Source organism: Lactuca serriola, chromosome 1 (genome assembly GCF_051521515.1).
Source record: "Lactuca serriola cultivar US96UC23 chromosome 1, Lser_US96UC23_V15, whole genome shotgun sequence".
Classification (NCBI taxonomy): domain Eukaryota; kingdom Viridiplantae; phylum Streptophyta; class Magnoliopsida; order Asterales; family Asteraceae; genus Lactuca; species Lactuca serriola.
Window position 1 is genome coordinate 166277515 of NC_136408.1, and position 14429 is coordinate 166291943.

A 14429-nucleotide genomic window follows, 5' to 3' on the forward strand; every position below is an offset into this window, starting at 1 on the left:
AGCCAGGGGTGGCTATAATGGGGTATTTATATGTCTTAAACCCTAAAAATTACGGTTTTGGCATTTGCTCACGTACGCTGGGCGTACCTCTTGGTACGCTGCGCGTACGTGCATGCGTCCCCCAAGTCCAATGTGCCTCTACGCCCCACGTACGCCAAGGCTACGCCCATCGTACGACTTATGGGTGGCCCAAGATCTCAGCCCACTAGCTTAAGTCCACTCCTTAGTCCTTATATCTACATTTAGCCCAACAATAAATTGAGAAATACAAAATAAGATAATACCTCGAAGACGGTCGTTGCACATGGGCCATCGCCCTGTCTTTTAGGGGGGCAAACGGACTTGATTGAGAATGCTATAGAACATTAATTAATAATACATACATAATGCTATAGAACATTAATTAATAATACCTATATATTACTTCTACATAGTTTAAGAAAGCTTCACATTCATGTCCATATACCTATATTATTTTAAAACAACTTCAGGAAGCATGAAATGACACATCTACATTATATTTATCTTAAAAACAACTTTAAATTGATAAACTAAGAAGGGCGACGGGCTCTTGGTGTGTACGTGACTGTGATTTGTGAAGTTTTTGTTTTAACACGCTCGATCCTATGAACCACACTTTCAACAAAATTAATGTAGGCCTCACCCCAAGGTCTTCTAATCCACATGATCATCGAGGGAACCAAAATGCCAATGGCAAATCCCAGTCCAATGCTCAAAGGAAACCATTTATCGTCATCAGATTCAGCTTTGACATCATTTGGAAAAGGTGGCTTGTTGTCAGAGCTGTCACTTCCACAGTTAACAGCAAGAGGAGGTCCACAAAGATTTGGATTTCCAGAAAATGAAGATCCTTCAAAGGTTGTCATCTGTCTTCCAACAGGGATCCTGCCTGAAAAGTTATTATTGGACATGTTCAGACTACTCAAGAATGTTAACCATGACACGCTTGAAGGAATGACACCTGAAAACTTGTTGCTTGAAAGATCAAGTGAGCCCAACTGAACTAAATTGGAGATGTTTTCAGGCAAGGGACCACCGATTTGGTTTCTTGACAAATTCAAAAACACTAGACCAATCAACCTTGTTAATTCAACCGGAAAATGACCATGAAGGCTGTTTTTTGATAGATCCATGTAAGCTACCAAGGAAAGAGTTTTGGTGTACGGAAGAAACCTACCTTCCAAATATACAAACAACCTTTCTTTGTAGTATATTCCACGGTAAAAACCATAAAACCGATACTGATTGACAATTCGATCTTTTGACATGGCTGTGAGATTGCCCAAGTTTGTCGGGATCATGCCACTCAGATTGTTTTGGGCAAGATCAAGGACTTGAAGATTCGATAAACCTCGGAAATTTGTAGGGATTCTTCCTGAAAAAGAATTTGATCTCAAGCTTAGAATTTTAAGAGCTGTAAGATGATCAGCTAACCATGGTGGGATATCTCCGGAAAACTTGTTGTTTGCTAGATCCATTGTCTCCAGGCGGGATAAGTTTTTAAGTGATGAAGGAAGCTCTCCTGAAAAGTTATTGTCGTCTAGGTGCAGTGACTGAAGGAAGTGTAAGTTGCCAAAAGATTGAGGAATTACTCCAGACAAATTATTGTATCCAAGGTCTAAGGCTTTAAGATATAAGCAATTCCCAATACTTGGAGGGATGGATCCGGTCAACGAATTATTCAACAGATCAATGACTTCAAGTAACACCATTTCTCCTATCAACGATGGGATTTCTCCTGATAAACGGTTACTTGCAAGGGAGAGGAAGTTCAGATTTGGCATGATTTTTCCGATGTTGTATGGAATAACACCAGAAAATTTGTTGAAGGAAAGATAAAATAATTCGACTTCAACACTTGGAAGAGGGATAGGTCCTTCAAACAGGTTCGAACTCAAATCAACGTCTGCAAATGGAGCAACGTCTAATAAAGATGGTACCTGCCCGTGTATCTGATTGAGGGAAATATTTAGCAAAGATAGATTAAAGGTCATATCCCAAAACCAGAATGGTATTGAATCAGAAATACTGGCATTGGAGAGATCAAGAAAGCTGATATTTTTCTGAGTTTTAAGCCAATTTGGAAAAGATGGACCTACTTGACATGAACCCAGATCAAGATTTCGGACCTGGAATGGTGGGATCCAATCATCTTTCAAATGTAAGATCAAGGAATTTGAAGAAAGATGCAAGATTGTCAGTTTACTTAGCTTCAAGAAATGGGCTTCAGAAACAATGCCAGTCAGATCATTGAAAGAGACATCAAAGTTCGTCAACTCAGACAGCTGACCAAAACTCTCTGGAAGAGTCCCGTTAAACTTGTTCCTTCCAAGTCCCAAACTAGTAAGTCTTTGTAATCTCCCTAAAGACGTCGGAATCGGACCATGAAGCTGGTTATAATCCAATTCCAGTTCTTCAAGATTACCCAACTGACCTACCCATTCGGGAAGTCTACCAACTAATTTGTTGTTGGTCAACCACAGCCTCTCCAGATTAGGCATTGAGCTGTTGGATACACACGTGTCCACCCCTTCGAGAACCTCTGGCAAACTTCCTGTCATGTTGTTTCCTGAAATCGACAAGAACTTCAAGTTGCAAAGTTTTCCGATTGAACCAGGAATTCCACCCTCGACGTTATTGTCAAATAGATCCAGAGAAGTGAGAGAAGTCATGTTGCCAATGGCAGCTGGAATTTTACCGTGTAACTTGTTTGAAGCAAAATCAAGAACTTCAATCTTTGGCCAGCTTCCCTTAAACAATTGTGTGCAGCTAGCTGTGAGTTTGTTATTTATCGCCAAACTTAGGTATCGTAAATTTGGGAGTTCACCTAGACTAAGTGGAACTCTTCCATAAAAACCACAGTTACTTAAATCTATGGAAGAAAGTCTTGTGAGGTTCAAAACCCAATCGGGAAACTTGGAATCAAAGCTATTCATAGAGAGGTCTAAATCCGAAAGAGCAGGAAGATCAACGCGTGAAAGAGTGGAAAGTCCACAACTTGAAAGATGAAGCATTGTTAGTGACGTAAGATTGTTCAACATTTCCCACCAGTTTGGGCCCACTTGTGAGAGGTCAACGTTAGTCATCTTGAGATGCTTCAGATACCTAATCTTGGTCAACCATTCAAGAGTTTGGACGTTCAAACTACCGAAGTTGCTTGACACATCAAGATATTGCAAGCGAGAGAGGTTTCCAATACTTTGAGGAATCCGACCACTAAACCCAGCTGTTGAAAGGTTTAGGTATCTCAGATTTCTCAAGAAACCAATGAATTCTGGGACCTTATTTTCCGTGAAAGTGTTGTAGCTCAAGTCAAAGTAAGTCAAGGACTTGAGTTTGAGCAACGAAGGTCTAATCTCACCACTAAGGTTCCAGAAACCATACCTTCCGGGTTGATCATGGCCATAACTCAAAGGATACGGGTTGTGGAGATCAATCTTGTTAACAGCACCGGTTGAGTTATCACAACCAATACCATGCCACTGACAACAATAGTTTCCTTTCCATGATGAAAGCCGATCTTCGGGATCAACAAGACCTTCCCTGAAGTTAAGAAGTGCTTCTAGTTCAGACCGAGTACACTTTTTACCAGCATCATTAGCATAAGAGAAAAGAAATTCTGATCTTATTAAGAGAACAACGATTGCACTAGCTATAAATTTAGGTGCTGCCATTTTTTTCTTTTTGTGAAGAGAAACATTATCTAACAAGTTCGTATATATTTGGTTCTCGGTTAGGTTGATTTTACTTACTTACCAGGAAATTTCCTGGTACACTATAAATAATCAGCAGTTGTCAAATGTAATTTCGGTACTATGATCTTTTCAATTTAATTAATAATAGTTGACTTATCCCCGACGGCTAGACCTACAAAGTTTATGCTCCCCACTAATAAGCGTGGCATAATATTTATGTTTACTATTATTGTTGTAAAATGAGTAGTTATTAAATTTTGAGTTACTTTTGTTCTAAATTTGCACAATGTTTTTAACCTTTTAAATTAAAATTCCAATTCTGTTACAAAAAAAGTACAAATATAACCATTATTTTATGAAACGATATACAAGCCAAGAGAAGCGCTCGGAGCCAGGTTTACCATTGTCGTGCACACTATCTTTAGCGCCCGCATGTAAGTCCCAAATTTTTTTGATGTACCAATCATATCTAATTGATGGTGCGGAAGCCTAATCAATTGGATGATGCAAGATCAAATGGAGAAGAAGAATAAGATGAATCTATGATGTTTATATGATATGAATGATAATCCAACACTAGATTCACATACACTCTATTCTTCTCTCTAGTTTCTCTCTCTAGGACACCTTGATTTGCACACACTTAGCACCCCCCCTAGCTGTATACTTTTATGACTCCACTAACAATATATATATATATATATATATATATATATATATATATATATATATATATGGAACATGGGTTGTGAACCAATTCACAGCCGTAAACACCCATCTGGCCGTGGATACACTAAACTGCAAACACCACATGGATCGAAAACTACTAAAGCTTAGAAAAATAAAGTAGAAACCATATTTTTAGACCCAACAATCTCCCCCTTGGTTTATAGCTTTCTTTTCTTTTATCCCAACAACCCCCCTCCCCCCCCCCCCCTAAGAATGTAGCTGGCTTTTGTTATCAATCTTCATTTGGAGCTTAGCTTTAGCTTTTTGTCTTCAATTTCTTCACAACTTCAAGATGAGCAACTTAATCTTCTAGCTGCATGACTTCATCTTGAATGGATGGGCTTTTCTTTAAGATTTGACTTTGAACGCACGTTGGGTGTGGAGGCTTCATGTAGAGATTCTTGAAAATCAACACTTTCAGCTTGAGAATCTTCAGAGAGAATATCAGATAGAACGAATCTTCTGAATCATTTCAACAGGTACCTAGATAGCAGCAAATTGATTGAGGAGACTTCAATGCAATCTGTCACATAATCTTCAAGTCAGCTTCACCTTGCTTCTGGGGTTGAAAGATTGTATCTTGAAAGAATAATCTTCATTTCTTGTTCATTCGAATGAGAATTTTTCAATGATCATGGATGAAGCATTGGCTCAAAAATACTCGATACAGTCTTCATGAGTCTCATCTACATCTGAATTCACTTTTCAAGACAAAGAAAATTTGAGATAAAAACAAAACTAAAAGAAACTTAGTACACAATATTTTTGTATTTTTCATTTTTTCTGAAAAAAATAAAAAGAAACAAAATATTTTTTTTTTTTTGATTTTTTGAATTTTCTAAAAAAGAAATAAAACAGAAATAACACTATTTTTGGATTTTTAATTTTTCTGATTTTTGTTTGGTTTTTAAAATTTTTTATTTTCCCCCTAAATTTGTGTGTAGAGGAAAACTATGAACAAATTTAATAAAAATAAAAATAGTAGCTAACTTTAAGATTGATTTGGGATCAAAATGTTAGGACAACCTTAATCTGTTTTTCAGTACCTCTACCTTCATGAGTGGATCTGGTCAATAGCCGGTATTATGGTCCACTTAAACACGAAAGATTGTGACAGATGAGGACATACTGCACGTGACAAAACTTTTGACCCTATATGCTTAAATAATACTTCTAGAAGGACCATTTGACCGACGAGGACCAATGATATTGTTGTCCACCTAAATTTAGCAGCGAAATCTAAAGACAACCTATTAAATATTCAATTTTAGCTGTATTAGAGTGTATTTCCCGCTTCCAAATATACCCCGATAATCAAGGATTTCCAGAATACTCCTTACTTTAGATGAGTAGACAGTTATTATGGGAGAAGTCAGATTCAGAATGCATATGTTATACACCCAGGTCGGATCTCTTACAATGACACAGAGGGATTAATATATAACTAACCAGATTTAGAGGGATTGAGAAGTAGAATGGTGCATATGTTGTGTACCAGCTACCAGGTGGAATCTTTCGATCGCGCAAAGGAGACATCATATGGCTAACAGGTAGAAAGAATTTCATATAGAAGGAGATCCATAAAGATAGAGTTGCATATGTTGCAATCCAGGTCGGATCTTTCAATCACGCAGAAGAGGCAACATATGACTGACAGAAAGAGAGCAAGAAAATAACCTTCTACAGAGCTAATTTATCGGAATTCCCCGGTCACCCCGTTAATATAGGAATTAAGGACAAGAGTCCGTACATCGAGGAAAAGTTAAACTACAAATCTAGAAACATATTATTTAGTGCGATCCGCAGGATATCATGTACATCTCCCTGCTCAATCTACCCGAGCGTCGTATTGTCAGGCCAAACATGACTAACTAAGTCATTGATTGTCAAGTCTTTTCTTAGTCCAACTATGCCTATTCCAGTCCGTATATTCTTTTGTACCTACCATCACATTGAACACAGAGCCTAGACAATTCAACTTTGGTACCTTAGATAGATTCAAATTGCCTGTTATCACATGTTGATATCACTTCCTAAATGATCTCCTACGAAAGAAAGACATTTTTTTTTGTATTTTGATTATATATATATGGATTTATGATTTCTCCCCCTAAATTGCGCTTGAAGGAGAAATAAAACAAAATAAATGCCCAAAATATAAATAAAAATAATTTTTTTTCTTTGAAATGAATCATTTTAAGAAAAAAAAATTAGGCGTATCGAGAAGAAAACTCAGTTATCCTCACTGTGTCAATAGGATCTAAGGCACCAAGGCCGACCCTTTATGGATTGTATTCGGATTATTGCATGTTACGCTTACTGATTTACATCCTGGTAGTTAGGATGGTGATATGCCATGCTTTAGTGACCCGGTTGGGTCGGTATCGTGGTTTACATAATGAGGCTATGTTAGTAACCTGTTAGGTCAATATCCTGGTTATTGATTGTTGCTATGCTTTGTGATCTATTAGATCAGTTTGACTGTTATATATATATATATATATATATATATATATATATATATATATATATATATATATATATATATATATATATATATATATATATATACATGCTAGTGTTATATGGTATCTATGTGCACATGATTCTCCTGGTTATAGGATGATGTTATGTTAGTGACCGGTTAGGTTTGTATCCCTATTATTGGGATATTGCAATGATTAGTGATATGTTAGATCGGTTTGACTGTTATATGATATATGCTAGCGTATGATATTTATGTGCACATGTTTGTTTGATTGGGGGTTGGGTTGAGGCGGTCTTGCTTTGTGCTGTAGGCCAACATACCCGGTGAGCGGTCCGGATAGGCTGTAGGACTTGCTAGGCGGTCCAGTCATGCCGAAGGCTTAGGAGCGGTCCAGATTGGCTGTAGGCCCTGCGAGGCGGTCCAGTCAGGCTGAAGACTCATTATACATGATGTTCTGTATTTGTTATTTGATATGGTTATATTTGTATGGCGTTGGTATTTTAAGGAAACTCAGTAAGCTTCGTACTTACAGTTGTTGATTTTATTTCAGGTATTTCTGATGATCGCAGGAAGGAGAAGACATGATCGTGCACCTCCTCATATTTTCATGATTGATTCTGGGGATACTCTGATGCTTAAACTATTTTGAAAACAAATTGTAATAACTTAATGGTTTAAATTGTTTAAAAAGTTTTAAATTGGCTTGAATTTTACTGGTGCTACAAGTTGGTATCAGAGCCTTGGTTTGAGTGAATTGGAGGAACATTCGTGTGAATCCAGTCTCAAATCAAGGAAAGTTTTTGAAAATGACGTCCAAAATGGTTTTCAAAATAAGTAAAGGAGGATGTTGGGTGTACGATCAGCCGAAGCCACTAAATAGACCCCAAAATTCCATACACTATTTGATTATGTGATATGTTAGAACGACATGCTAGTTCTAGGCTAGGGATCTTCAGGAAATGCATGACAGAATTGCATGATTACATGATGCCTGCTAGCCTAGGGTTTCCTTTATATGATATTGACATCATTATTGTAGTTGCTTAATATATGCATCACGGTTATACATAATTAAGATCTTATAGCCTGAGAATGTTTGATTTGGCCTTATGTTCTATTCTTGTTTGATTGGGGGCTTACGGTAGGATTGGATATTCAAAAGTCTATAGGGTCCAGCGTTATGTATGGCTAGCATCCACTAGTGCTGCAGTGTTGGTGTAAGTTTCATGGATGGGTGGGTTATGTGAGGCTGGGAGGCTAGTTATATGATATTTAGCATTCCTTTATGAGTGAGGATTGAGCGCTCGCTATGATTACGTATAGTGTTAGGGCGTTGTGATGATACTTGAGACAAATATGGGTAGGTATGGAAGGTAGTATGGGCTTGTATTACTGAAAACACAGGACCCATACGCATAGCAAGGAAGTCACAACCCCTAGGGTTTGGATTGAAATTAGTTCTTTGTCATTATATGGGTTATTAGAGATCTTCCTGGTGTCTTACCAGAATGGTGGCTACGAGATGCCTAGAGAATGGATCCAGGTTAGGATCGGGAGCTGCCAGCCAGGATAGGCCAGCATTGTAAGAGGACCGTATCAGTGAGATCATCCGGTAGGAGGTGATCGAGTTTGTCTGGGGACAGTTACCGGATTTGTGTGGGTCTATTAAGACCGACATGGTTGAGTATTTCGACGAGCGCTATGCAGCCATTGTTGAGACGGCTGCCGCAACATCTTCAATAGCTGTAACATCGGTAGGGGGGAGGAACCATTTGGGCTTTCTAGTATTAGGACTTCGATAACGCGAAGCCCCGAACTTCAGTAGGGTTTAGGTCCTGGTTATAGCCATGAGGTGGCCATATGATATGGAGGGATTTTGCTTCACATGTTCATGTCCTATTGACCAGAAGGTTAGGCACGCTCTGAACCTGCTGAGGTTCGGGACGAAGGACTGGTGGGAACTTGTTACTAGGACGTGTTCTGATGAGTAGAGGGTTGCAATTATCTGGGATCAGAAAAATTGTTTGTACTCGTTATATTTCTACAGGTTGAGCGGTAGAGGCTAGTACATGAGTTTCTAGATTTTAGGCTCGGGGGTTTGCTCGAGGCCAGAATGAGAGTCGCGGGGACTCCGGAAAGGAGTGTTGACTACGTTCAGATGGGTTTTTGCAGCTGGGAGTGGAATGGTTAATTGATGGATTGGATTGTCGTTTTGTAGGGCAAGAACCGTGCATTCTCATCTTTCGAGATCAAAGGAGTGAGCAGGCTTTTGACCCCAGGATCAAGTCATATTTCAGCTCGGAGTTAGTTGGTTGCAGGGATATACATCATTATTTTAGCGCTGGTGAGCACAGGTGGGTCGATGTGGCATAAGTGTGTTGTGAGGTCCGGTTCGCCTTGGATCTCTTGTATCGGGTGGTAAGGATTGATCGTGCGATCTATTGCACTTTTTAGGATTGTAGACTATGTCCTGGGAGTAGTTGTAGCCCGGTTTAGGGCAAAGGTTGTTTGTAGTTCAGCTGTGGATGATCGAGCTGGTGAGTGAGTCAAGGTGCGAGACCATGAATGATATGATTTCTAGAGCCGAGAGCGGGAGATTTGTTGGAGCACTTTGGGAAGAAGGGTATTATATGGGAGGTCCGCGGACAGGGTTCCACAAGATGGTTATTCAGCACTGTCAGGAATCAGTGGTTTTAGTAAGCGTTATTGACTGGTGGAGGAAAGCGCCAAGGGAAGTAGCTCATTATTGAGATATCAGTTGGAGCATCTATCTTTGGACTTCAGGATTTGGGTGTAGGATCATTCGAGCATTAGGGATTGCTGGTTTACCTGGGATACAAGAAATGTTCATCTAGTTGTTAGAAGCATGTGATCATTCGGGATTGGCTAGTAAGGGGGTACTAGTTGGAAAAGTCTGGTTGTCATCAGATCGATTGATGGAAAGTAAGAAGGATTGGGAATTCTTCACCTTTAATGTGTTGTGAAGACCTAGTCGAATCTAAGTGGGGAAGAATTATTCCGGAATTCAGAAGTAGGAGTAGTTTTGAAAATGGGACAAGTTTCACATCGTTGTTAGGAAGGAAGACAACCTAAGTGGCTGTTTTGTTTGAGGGTTCTGTGAATTGGGAGTTCGGTAAAAATCCCCAACATGTGAATCGCGTCTTCTCGATGCTTGGTAGCAGAATTTGGGGAAACCAGGTTAGGATTCGAGCCATGAATTAAGTTCACTGGTGTGTTAGGTCGAGCGCATGTTCGACCGGTATGGAAAGTGATGTAAGATTGGGGGTGTAACCGCAACATTCACTAGGTTGGTTAGGTAGCAATCACTCCTAGCCTTTGGACTTGATAATGTGAAGATTTTATGCATGGATCCGATCGGTTGGACTAGGAGGTTGTTAGAGTCACTGTGGCATGATAACCAGTGGCAACTAGTTCCAGGGAAGGATTTCGTTCGGAAGTCATGTGAGGCAACTATGTGGGAGTCCTTTAGCTCCGTAACCGGGCCGGAACCCAAAATTTCTGATGAGTGTTACTCGGTTGTGACGAATCAGAGGATTTTGGATGAGATGCAAGGATAGGTCCTTGGATTTCAAGTTGTGGGTTAGACCCGAGTAATGTATATATTGGTATTCCAGTCTAGGGTATTCCATCGTAAGGGATGACCGGACCCTATGATTGAGTGGAACTGACCTGTTTGGTATTCCAACCCAGGGGTTGATTGGGCTAGGTATGAGTATTTGTGCTTATGAGCTAGTTATTATATGTATGTAGTTTGGGAATGAAAGGAAACATTGTCTTGTTGATCCAAAAGGGTTCATCTCCCAGTTTACACCCCCTTGTTTATTTTATCCATGGGAATTGATTACGAGAACGAGTTTCTAATGAAGGGGTACTTAATCTCTTGTCAAAGAAAGGGATCATAGATAGTAGTATGGGATTTGTGATTCTGTTTTCTAGTGGGAACCTCAGGTTATCACAAGTTGGTATCTGAGACTTCAGATTTCGGACCGAGTAAATGTGATTATATTGCAAGGGATTCGTTATTTTCAGGTTTTAGAACCCTGTGAGGGTCAGTTACGGTTGCCTGGGAAAGGCTAGGGTTATGCTCGGGATTATGGTTAAAGTTGTTTGGCGTGTAAGGAATAAGGAGAAACGATTTCGAGGACAAAATCAAATTTAAGTAGGGAGAGTTGTAACATCCCCTTTAAAATATAACAGGGTCTAAGACACCAAGGCCGACCCTTTATGGATTGTTTTCAAATTATTACATGTTATGCTTACTTATTTACATCCTGGTAGTTATGATGGTGATATGCTATGCTTTAGTGACCCGGTTGGGTCGGTATCCTGGTATATAGGATGAGGCTATGTTAGTAACATGTTAGGTCGATATCCTGGTTATGGATTGTTGCTATGCTTTGTGATATGTTAGATCGATTTGATTGTTATATATATACATGCTAGTGTTATATGGTATCTATGTTCACATGATTGTCCTGGTTATAAGATGATGATGTGTTAGTGACCGGTTAGGTCTGTATCCCGGTTATTGGGATGTTGCAATGATTAGTGATCTATTAGATCGGTTTGACTGTTACATGATATATGCTAGCGTATTATATTTATGTGCACATGTTTGTTTGATTGGGGGTAGGGTTAAGGCAGTCCTGCATTGTGTTGTAGGCCAACATACCCGGTGAGCAGTCTGGATAGGCTGTAGGCCCTGCGAGGCGTTCCAGTCATGCCGAAGGCTCGGGAGCAGTCCAGATAGGTTGTAGGCCCTACAAGGCGGTCCGGTCAGGCTAAGGACTCATTATGCATGTTGTTCTGTATTTTTTATATGATATGGTTATATTTGTATGGCGTTGGTATTTTGGGGAAACTCACTAAGCTTAATGCTTACAGTTGTTGATTTTATTTCAAGTATTTATGATGATCGCGGGAAGGCCATGGCATGATCGTGCACCTCCTAATATTTTCATGATTGATTCTGGGCATACTCTGATGCTTAAACTATTTTGAAAACAAATTGTAATAACTGAATGGTTTTAAATGTTTTAAAAAGTTTTAAATTGGCTTGAATTTTATGGGTGTTACAATTTTGAAACTGGGTTGGCCTTTGTCATCCTTGCAAGGTACTCTCTCCCATGACATATCCTACTTATCACAAATAGAAGATGAAGAAATGTTAGAGTCATTAGAAGATTTGGGAGAGTGAACCCTCAGAACCCATCTGTAGTTGGGTTTAACCCATTTCTTGTTCGATGGGTTGGGTGTCTTATCACTTTCTTTGGAACTTGAAGTCAGCTGCCGAGATGACTTTGACCTAACCGGTCTTGGTTTCACTGGAGCATATCTTGAGCTTGGCTTCTTAGCTGACAACCCTTCTTGTTCTTAGGATTTTGATTCTTGGCCTTGTGCGCGTTCCAGTCACCATTGTTTGAACGTGGACTTGAAGATTTTCTTTTGGAGAAGCTCCCTCTTTGTGCGTTCAGCCAGCCTTGTGCATAGTATGGAACGTATGCGCAATTTGGACAATTTATTGGCAATGTGTCTAGGTGTTCCACAGTGAAAACATGTCTGTTTCTTCACGTAGGAGTTATTTCTTCATGCCCCTGGTGGCGTGATTTTACCTTGTTTCTGATTGTTCCCACAAGCACACTTGCAGCAGGCACTTTGTTTCTCTTGTTTTGGTGGCCTGTATTTACCAACAGTGGGTTGATTGGAAGCAACATATTAAGAGTTCAAGGAGTGATTTGTTTATTCAATAGTTCTCTCCTTGCTCTCATCTTCTACCACTTTACCTACACATGAAGTAGAATCATCAAAAATGTTTACCTCAACACCCTCAGTTGGCCTTGACTGTTCAGTCTTAACTGAAGCTGGTTTAGGGAATGGGCTATAATGAGTAGGAGTCTCTACCTCATTGATTTCAAGGGGTGGTTATAGTTGTCATGGAAAGGAGGTGGAACCATATTATACCCTAGACCCTTACTTTGATTATCTTTAAATTTTAGTTGTTTTTCGATCGTAGATGCAACTACCTCACTTGACGCATCGAACTTCTTAATATTGAATTCAGTATCATTATATTTAGCTTTCAATGCATCAAGTTCGATAGTCAATTCGGCAAGTTGTCTCTTAATATAGTTATAATTCTTGCATTTGTTGTTACAGTCTTCTTGAAGTTTTTGACAGTCTTTGGTCTTGGCCTCTAGTTGTGTTTTTAGGGGTTTTTGGGCCTTCCTAAGTGTATATCCATCTTATTTAGATCCTCATTTTCCCTTTTTAGTAAATCATTTTGTTCTCTGAGTAATTTAATAGTAGCTTCACAAGATTTAGAGCATGAGACTTCAGTGACCGGAATATTTGAGGAACTCATTGTTTACTAAAAATGCCCTTTGACTTTAAACCGAGAAAGCCAACCTTAAAAATCAAGTTCAAAAAGTCAAAATTAAAAGTTAAACCGAAAGGCTAAACTTGAAAATTTGAAAGTTAAACGAAAAAGTCAAAGTTTAATGTCAAATGTCAAACTTGAAAGTCAATGTCAAAATTTTAAGGTCAAAAGTCAAAAATAATAGTCAAAAATTAAAAATCAAAATTTTTGGTTGAAAATAAAATTTGAAAATCTGAAAAATTAAATTTTGGGCAAAAAGTGTTAAAATTTCAAAAATTGGATCGAAATAGCGAAGCCTTTTGAATTAAATTCGGAAGGAGTGTAGTGTGAGGCAAGCTAGATCAAGTGGTTGGAGGGTTGATTGAATTCGCAGGAGACCCGGGTTCGATCCTCCTCCACCCCAATTTTTTTAATAAGAGCACGCTATTTGAAGGGAAAGTGGGTCGTGAACCTGTTGGGCCGTGAACTGTCCGAGGACCGCAAATGGTTGGGCCGTAAAAGCTTTTTCAGATCCGGCCACTGTAAGTCCCAAATTTGTTTGATGTATCAATCAGATCCAATTGATGGTGCGGAATCCCAATCAATTGGATGATGCAAGATCAAATGGAGTAGAAGGAGAAGACGAATAAGATAAATCTATGATGTTTATATGATATGAATGATAATCCAACACTAGATTCACACACTCTCTATTCTTCTCTCTAGTTTCTCTCTCTAGGATACCTTGATTTGCACACACTTAGCGCCCTCCCTAGCCATATGCTCTTATGACTCCACTAACAATATAAATGGAAGATGAGCCGTGAACAGGTTAATGGCCATGAACCAATTCACGGTCGTAAACTCCCATCTGGCCGTGAACACACTAAGCTGCAAACTCCACATGGACCGAAAACTATTAAAGCCCGAAAAAGTAAAGTATTAAACATATTTTTAAAACCCAACAATAAGTCGTCGGGTATGAAATTAATCTATTTATCTAATTAATTCAATTAAAAGACGGTGAAGGGTCCGTGAGTATGTTGGGCATACATTACATATGTACGACATACTGGTTACATGCACATCATCGGGGTGATCCGAGCGTACACTGGGCGTA

The 14429-nt window shown here is 39.2% G+C and overlaps 1 protein-coding gene across 1 annotated transcript; it reads right to left on the minus strand.

Annotated features, from left to right (window-relative positions):
• Window positions 1-361: 361 nt before the first annotated feature.
• LOC145101001 (receptor-like protein EIX2) lies at window positions 362-3742 on the minus strand. Its single transcript, XM_079038172.1, has one exon. The coding sequence runs from the start codon at window positions 3693-3695 to the stop codon at window positions 552-554; it is 3144 nt and encodes a 1047-aa protein (XP_078894298.1). The 5' UTR covers window positions 3696-3742; the 3' UTR covers window positions 362-551.
• Window positions 3743-14429: the final 10687 nt, after the last annotated feature.